At 37.9% G+C, this 8,182-nt stretch overlaps 2 protein-coding genes across 2 annotated transcripts; one reads left to right on the top strand and one right to left on the bottom strand.

The window, feature by feature from the left end:
* Positions 1-244: 244 nt before the first annotated feature.
* LOC108327877 (probable LRR receptor-like serine/threonine-protein kinase RKF3) lies at positions 245-2,630 on the bottom strand. The gene has a single exon (XM_017561602.2). The coding sequence runs from the start codon at positions 2,349-2,351 to the stop codon at positions 426-428; it is 1,926 nt and encodes a 641-aa protein (XP_017417091.1). The 5' UTR covers positions 2,352-2,630; the 3' UTR covers positions 245-425.
* A 3,839-nt stretch (positions 2,631-6,469) lies between these two features.
* On the top strand, positions 6,470-7,396 carry LOC108327560 (uncharacterized). Its single transcript, XM_017561251.1, has one exon. It carries the CDS (start codon positions 6,470-6,472, stop codon positions 7,394-7,396), a length of 927 nt encoding a protein of 308 aa, XP_017416740.1.
* Positions 7,397-8,182: the final 786 nt, after the last annotated feature.

Raw genomic sequence — 8,182 nt, 5'->3', positions numbered from 1 at the left:
CTTATAAAGCTTAAGATTCTGCTTCCCTTCTCTCTCTAACTGTAGGGACCGACATGTACAGTTGACAACAGTGGTAACAACAATGGAAGTTGCTGAGATGAAACCATTGGTAACAACAATGGTAACTCCTATTAGAACATCTAATACCAACAACAAACCAGAACTTACATTTGCCTTCAGTTAATCTTCACATACTCATGCGATCATATTGCGTTTTAGTTTTTTCTACATTTTACTAATTTGGTAAGAGGAAGGGCATTGTCTATATTCCTTCATACAATAAAAAAGAATCAAATTTTGTACACCTTTTTTCCCTTTACAACAAAAAACGTTTAAAAAGAAGATACAATCTAAAATCTTAATGTATAAAAAAATCGTGTCTACACGGTTACACTAGCTAGAGGAAAACAATCCAATTTCCAGTTTCATTCTGTGGTAACAGTATCAGCCACTGAACTTCCTTCTTCTTCTTCCTCATCTTCTTTACAAATAGATTTGCGTTGATTTTGTAATGTATAAGCTTGATAACCGGTTGGACTGCAGAGCTGACCCGAGTTACTGAGAGCAGATTTTTCAATGTCAATCCTCCCAGCAATAAAAGGAATTGGCCTATCCATTAACGAAGGAACCGATTCATCTGTCTCCAGCATTTTAACAACCTGGTCCATTGTTGGTCTAGCATATAGCTGTGGATGAGAACACAACACAGCAATCAACACATACTTCTCAAGAACTTCTGGTGGACCTGGCTCTGGAATGCCATCTTCAACAACATCCAGAGCACTACCGTTTCTAACCAAAGACCAAGCAAAGTCAGTGAGTGCGGAGGGTTGCCCATCATCGTTCGTTTGAAGAGCCTTTTTCCCACTCAAAAGCTCAAGAAGCACCACACCATAACTGAACACATCACTTCTCTCTGTCAACTGTCCATACAAGGCATACTCAGGAGCAACATAACCCATAGTCCCAGCCACTCTAGTGCTCATATGCGTCATTCCCTCTGGGTTGAACTTCGCCAACCCGAAATCCGCCACCTTGGCCTCAAACTTATGGTCCAGAAGTATGTTACTAGCTTTAATATCTCTATGAATGATGGAAGGTTGAGCCCCGTAATGCAAATAAGCCAATCCTCTAGCGGTCCCCAGAGCAATCTTTTGACGAATAGACCAACTGAGATTCTTCTTGGAAGAACCAAATAAATGATCGTAAAGACTCCCATTTTCCATCAAATCAGTGACAATAATCCTCTGGTGCCCCTCTAAATTGGTGGTGGCAGTACAATAACCTCTTAAGGTAACAAGGTTCACATGGCGAACACTCGCAATAACCTCAACTTCGTGAGTGAAGCTAGCATCCCCGGCAACAGAACAATTCTTGAACCTTTTAAAAGCAACTGGACTACCATCCAGCAACATTCCTTTGTAAACGTTCCCATAACCCCCACTCCCGATCATGTTATCCCTGGAGAAGTTCCTAGTAGCCTTCTTAATCTCATCAAAAGAGAACCTAATCAAAGTCGTACTCTGGTTCATGGAATCCAACCCAGAACCCAAACCCAAACCAAGTTCAGATTTTCCAACACCCTTCCCTCCCCCAAACTCGTTCCTCTTCTTGAATCTAATGTAAGTCCAAACCGCAGCAAGAACAAGCAAAGCCACAAAACAGAAAACGGAAACGACGATAACGATGGTTCGGCGCTTACCGCTGGAACCGGGGGAGGAAAAATCGAGGCCGAAGAGGCACTTGGCGGTTCCGGGGTCAGTGGCACCATACTGGTCAGAGAGAGAGGCGGCGTAGATGGAAGTATAGGCTCGGCAATCGGAGACGTTCCCGACGGTTGGGCCGGTCAAGTAGGAGAGAAGGGTTGAGATTTTGGTGGTGCAGAGGGCGCAGGGGGCGTTGTTATCGAGGGACTGGTTGCAGTTGCCTTGGACGGCCTGGATTGCGGCGGTGGGGACGGTGGCTTCGAACTGCTGTTTTGTGGTGATGTTCATGCAGCCCTGGGAGATCCACTCGGTTTTGAGGCCGCAGGAGGAGCGGATATCGATGCTCGGGTCGAATTCGTTGATGAAGGACTGGAAGGAGGTCCAGCAGGACTCGGAGGCGTTGAGCGGCGGCACGAAGAGGTTGCTGCGGCGGAGGTAGTCCGCCTGGAGGAGGTGGAGGGCCTGCAAGATGTAATGGCACTGAGTGCCGGAGTCGAAGGAGGGACGGGCGCCGCCACCCACCACGCGGAGCACCGTGATGTTCAAGGGACAGGGAACGGTGTCGTTGGCAGCCAGAGAAGGAGGCGGAAGAATAAATGAAAGAGAAAAAATAAAACATAGGGAGAAATAAAAGGGAAGGGACATTGCAGTTGCTGTTGTGTGAAGGATGTTTTGTGAGTTTAGAATATGAAGGGAAGATCTGAGAGTGAAGGGTGTGGTGAGAAGAGAGGCTTTGGGTTTGACCAGTGTGGTGGAGTTAGTTACCTGTGTTTTATGAGCTTTGTTTGTTTGTTTGTTCAAACTTGATCAGCTAACTAAACTCAATTCTCTCATTGTTTATTCATTTTTTCCAAACACCAAAACACATACTACACCAGTACCTTCCAAGAACAACACTCTCATCAAGCTAACCAGAAAACCTCCTTTAACAACCCATTCATTCATTTTTTTATTTTGCCTCCAACTATTACTTTGTCTCTTTCTTTTGCCCAGAGATTACACCCGTTCAATTTCCATTTTCCAATTACCGTTACCAATTTCATTTTTTCTAATAATTTATTTTGGGTAATTCAAGCCCGTCTCCCGACAATCTAAAGCTGGCCCACTCAAGAAAACAATTAAAAACTCTTTTATTACTTTTACGTGTATTTTTATATATTCTAAAAGCTATTTTAATTATTTAATTAGTCTCCTTGGAGAGACTACAACATGTTATTTTTTGTGTGTACTTTTTATTGTTTTTTATATGTTTGTCTTTTGTCAGCCATTTGTAACTGTATTTCTACAATTTTTGTACATTTAGATAACCATTTAATTTTTTTGTATTTTTATTATGTGTTTTTTTTGTGTTGTAATAAGATAATTATTTGAACAATATATTTTTTTTTCTTTTTGTGTTTATTAAATTTGTGATTTAGAACAACACAATAATTCTTGAGATTTGTCAATTGTTGACTCTGCTTTGATTATCAACTAAATTGTCTCTTGTAAGTATCGTATGGAAGAAAAATTTCGTAGATTTACATAGTTACTAATGACAATCTTCTTTAAATCCCATATCTTTTTATTTTTGTGTTTTTTTTTTGTTTTGTTGGTCACGTGAGGCTTGTTAAGAATCCAAGTGTGAGTCCAAGCCTCGCATTGGATAGAAAGTGGAGCAACATATAAATGTGAAGACACATTAACCTATTGTCTTAACGTTTTGGATAGATAATGATATCAATCTCTTATGTGCTTGAACTCAAATCTCACCAATGTTGTATCCTTGTGAAACTATTTTTTTTATGTACATATTTGAAAATTCATATCAATTAATTTGAATTTTTTTGTTATCTTAGTTATGTCTTCTTCTTTGTTTTTTTAATTTAATAATTCTTTTATCTGATAAATTTATTTAAAAATGTTCAATTTATCATTTGTTTCAAAATATTATTTGAATAACACACATAAAATCGCTCAAGGTCTTTAAAAGAGTTTAAAGTATGGATTACGAACAAATGCAACTACTCCCATTTAAATTTTCAAACTAGGGAAATGAATTTCAAACTAGGGAAATGAATTATGGTAGGAAAAGAATGGTTGAGATTTAAATTCAAAGTAAAGTATATGGTAGGAAAGAGTCCATGAAGAATGGAAGAGGTGCCTCTTGTCTAACCAACTTTTGATATAAATTTTGGAGTTTTGAAACACATTAATCAAAAAGAAATTTTCCCAATGTTAGAAAACAAATATCTGAATAAATTGTTTTAAATTATATTTTTTTTCAAATTTTTCTGAAAAAACTTGCTAGCATGCCAGAATATTTTCCTCTAAATTAAATTTTTTGAAAGATAACAATTAATCTTTGATCCATGTGGACTTTATTAAACTTGTATCACAGTATAAAAATGGATATTAAAGGCCTAAAGTTGATGTGATGGTTATTTAGAACAACAGTTTATGAATAATGTTGCTTCTAATGTATGATTTTTCTTGGATCATCTTTTTTTTTTCTATTTTTTTTTTCTCAAAAAGATTTTCTTTCTTTTTCATACCAATTTTTTTTATTGTTAAACTATCTATTGGATAAATAGAATGCAAATATTATGTCAACTTCTTCAAGATAATTTGAAATATATATATATATATATATATATATATATATATATATATATATATATATATATTTAAAAAAAATTAAGACTCAAAATTGGTATGAAGAAATGATAATTTTTGTTTTTAGGATGAAGAAACATTATTCACACATCATCTTAAATCATAATTATTTTATTTTCCAATGTCTTAATTCACAAGAAAAATAAAATATAGTTGCGACAAATTACCCTTGTTTTGCCTTTTTTATTTTATTATTTATTTATTTATATGAATTTTTTTTATTTTTATATTTATATTTGCTTACTAACATTTTAAAGTTGTTACGAAATAAAATTTAAACCTAACTCAACCTCATAAAACTATATTGTAAGGTGAGGTTTGCACCCACTTATATAGTTAAATATTGTTAGATATTCTTAGATATGGTTATATAGTTACAAATTAAAATATATCTTGAGATGTTGTTAATTAAAAGATATCTTGGGACATTATTATATATAATTAGATATTATTGTTAGATAATATTAATAAAATATAATGCATTATTTAGGAACGTATCATAATCTATTAGTTAGATAATATCTAAGGACTTATAAGAATTAATTAAGTTAAAGATAAATTTATTTTATCTTATCTATATCTTTTATTTTAGTTGGTTGTTATTACTCATTATATGGACTTTTATTATACATAGAGTACCCTATGTATATTCTACACCTAGTTGTAACTATATTAGACACCTCCTATAGAAACTCTAGTCATTAGGAAAATAAGACAGAAACCTAAATTCGAAAGGTGAAAGAAAAAAAAAAGAGAGACATTCTTAAAGAGAAGAAAAGAATTAGCTGCAGAAAGTGTTAGTACAAAGGGAGATTTATTGTGATCCTTAGGGTGTGTATAAATCCTTAGTATTAGCCAAGGTAAGGGGAGCTTACATTCCTTATTTGTTTTCTTATTTTCTTTTCTTGCCTTGTTTGTATGTGTACATGCTTAATTGAGTAAAATTGGTGTTTGTTTTGGTAAATACATGTTATTGAATGTGTATTGATTTGTGATGCGAATATGAAACTATGTTATTTCCTTGTACTTGGTCGATCATGTGTGAGCTTTTCGTAATGCGCTACGTTAAAGATGTTGGAGTCTCGTGTAGAGACAAAGATTCAAGTGTCACTTCCTTCTGCGCGAGGAGGTGCATGTCTCTCCCAAAAGGCTTCGGCTTGACTGAGTATAGTGCATTAATGCATGTAGTATCAGTGTTTTTACTCGTTAGTTCTTGAGAAGCCGGGAAGATAGGTCTGAAGTTGCGATGAAAGACGACTAAAATCGTCCTATTAGTGAGAACATGTTATGACGACACAATACAAGGAAACGACATTGGCTTATGATTGTTTGGTTGAGATATTATTTATGTGATGAAATATGATTCCATGGTTATCTTATTATGTGTTAAAATGATTGTTGTATATTGTATGTTATGATATTTTTTGTACTATACCTGATGATCGATTGGCTAAGGAGAATCCGGAGCCAAAACAGGCAACCGACCGGCGGTCAGACAAACACTAATCAGGAAAGGTAAATATCATTAATGGCCAATTAATATGTTTAATGACCATATTAAATGCAAATATACGCTATTTATGAGTGATTGACAGGTCATATTGCACAAGAATATGATATTAATGGACAATTAGCAGGTATATTAGCAAGTATTATTGAATTTATTGCCATATCAAATATGAATTAATGAGCTTGATTGCTATAAGCCCTATAAATATAGGGTTAATGCCCAGGTAAAGACACCTTGATCTATTATAATAAAATATAGACCTCTTTATAAAACATATCTGACTTGAGCGTCGAAGTGTTTTGTGCAGGTCAACCCCCGATCGGTATCAGGAAAGGAGCGACAAGTTCGAAGCGAAGAAAGGAGGAGGTGAATAGTGTTCTCGGTCTACTTTACCAAAACAATTGGTACCCACCGTGGGGCCGAGGACAATATAGGATACCCAGTTGAGATCACAAGGATGGCAGGTCAGGCGGACCCGTGGGTGATGATGCAGGAGATGCAGCGGCAGATGGAGGCAATGCAGGCATAGATTGTAGCCTTAAGGGCAGAACGAGGTGATGGCCAGAGGGATCAGTCGGTCCAACAGTCGGTAATCTCGATGCAAGTTGGAGAAGCGGGGAACCCTCGCATAGTGCGGGATGAGGATGGAGGTCAGGAGACGAACAGTGTTGTAAGGGCAGCCCAGGAAGATCGGCGTAATCCAGAAGTCTCCCCCTATCGATCGGGACAACTCGATGAGGTGGAGGGACTTCATCCCTTCACAGTTGCAGTTCTTGGTGCGCCTATGCCTAACAATAAGGCATTACCTGCCATGGAGAAATATGATGGATCAACCGATCCTGATGAGCATATGAGATCGTTCATAGACGCAATGGTTGTCTATTCTATTGATAACTTGGTATGGTGTAGGGTTTTTTCCTTGTCTCTAAAGGGAGAAGCCATGGCTTGGTTCCATTCTTTGGAGCCTATGACTATTGATGGGTTTGGGACGTTGCGTAATTTGTTTGGGCAGCAGTACGCGTCCAACAAGACCCAAGGACTAATGTATCTGGCGTTAGTAAAGATAAGGCAAGAGAAAGACGAGACTTTAAGAGATTTCATGAACCGATTTAATAGAACCGCTCGACAAGTAAATGACGTGGAGAGGAAGTTCATATTGAACAGCTTAACCACTGCATTACGACCAGGACCTTTCGCTGATAGCCTATATGCCGAATCGCCGCTGACAATGGGGGAATTGCATAACATAACTACTAAATCCATACACATTGAAGAAATGCACGCTTTTCAGAAACAACAGCAGGAAACTTTTGTAGGAGAAAATACAGACGACAAACAATCAGTCCACGGCAACGACAAGGAAGGAGGTCCTCGTTCAAAGGACTTTTCCCGAATGCCTAAATTTAATCATTACACAGCTGTAAATGCACCAAGGGAAAAAATCCTTGAGGAATCCCTTAGTGTTGAATTCCTTTTGGTCAGAAAGTTTCATTCACCAAAAAATGCTGATGGAGGGAAGCACTAACAGTGCCATCAAAACCTGGGACATACTACTGAAAAGTGTGTAAATCTCAAAGATAAGATTGAAGAACTTATTCGTGCGGGTCATCTCCATAAATATGTGAAGGTGGAACGACCATCAAGAGGGTCCCGGGGAGGTATCGTACGGCTGTATGAAAAAGAGGAACAAAGGCACAAGCGAAGTCGCAGCCGTAGTCATAGCCTTGACCGCTCGGTTCGAGGATATATTGTCTAGAAAATAATATAAAGTCCTTCCTAGTACTTGGAATGCGACTCGCCTTAAATTTACTTTAGTCGAATTTTGATGTCATGATTTTGTTTCGATTTAATTCTTTTGACAAGACTTACGTGTCTACACTTTTTGTATGAATAAAGCCAGACAATTTCCATCAAATCACAGGTTGCGGGGCGATGACACAAAACCTAGGGAACGCTCTCCAAGAGCTCCTGGTCCTAAACCGAGCGGTGAAGAGTGTTTGTGAACTCTCACCCTCGTCCACAAAACCCAGGGAACGCTCTCCGAGAGCTCCTGGTCCTAAACCGAATGGTGAAAAGTGTTCGTGAACTCTAACTCACATCCATAAAACCCAGGGAATGCTCTCCAAGAGCTCTTGGTCCGGGAATGCTCTCCAAGAGCTCCTGGTCCTAAACCGAGTTGTGAAGAATGTTCGTGAACTCTCACCCTCGTCCACAAAACCTAGGGAACGCTCTCCGAGAGCTCCTGGTCCTTAACCGAGCAGCCACAAGTATTCGACCATTCGGTCTCAAACCATAGCACACTGCCCGGTGA

Source organism: Vigna angularis, chromosome 2 (assembly GCF_016808095.1).
Source record: "Vigna angularis cultivar LongXiaoDou No.4 chromosome 2, ASM1680809v1, whole genome shotgun sequence".
Lineage (NCBI taxonomy): Eukaryota > Viridiplantae > Streptophyta > Magnoliopsida > Fabales > Fabaceae > Vigna > Vigna angularis.
The sequence above is the reverse complement of the archived record's forward strand: the minus strand, read 5'-3'. Positions and strand labels throughout refer to the sequence as shown.

Bases quoted from the DNA above. Each gene is read 5' to 3' on its own strand.
- LOC108327560 (XM_017561251.1), top strand. From the start codon at position 6,470: ATGCAAGTTGGAGAAGCGGGGAACCCTCGCATAGTGCGGGATGAGGAT.
- LOC108327877 (XM_017561602.2), bottom strand. From the start codon at position 2,351: ATGTCCCTTCCCTTTTATTTCTCCCTATGTTTTATTTTTTCTCTTTCA.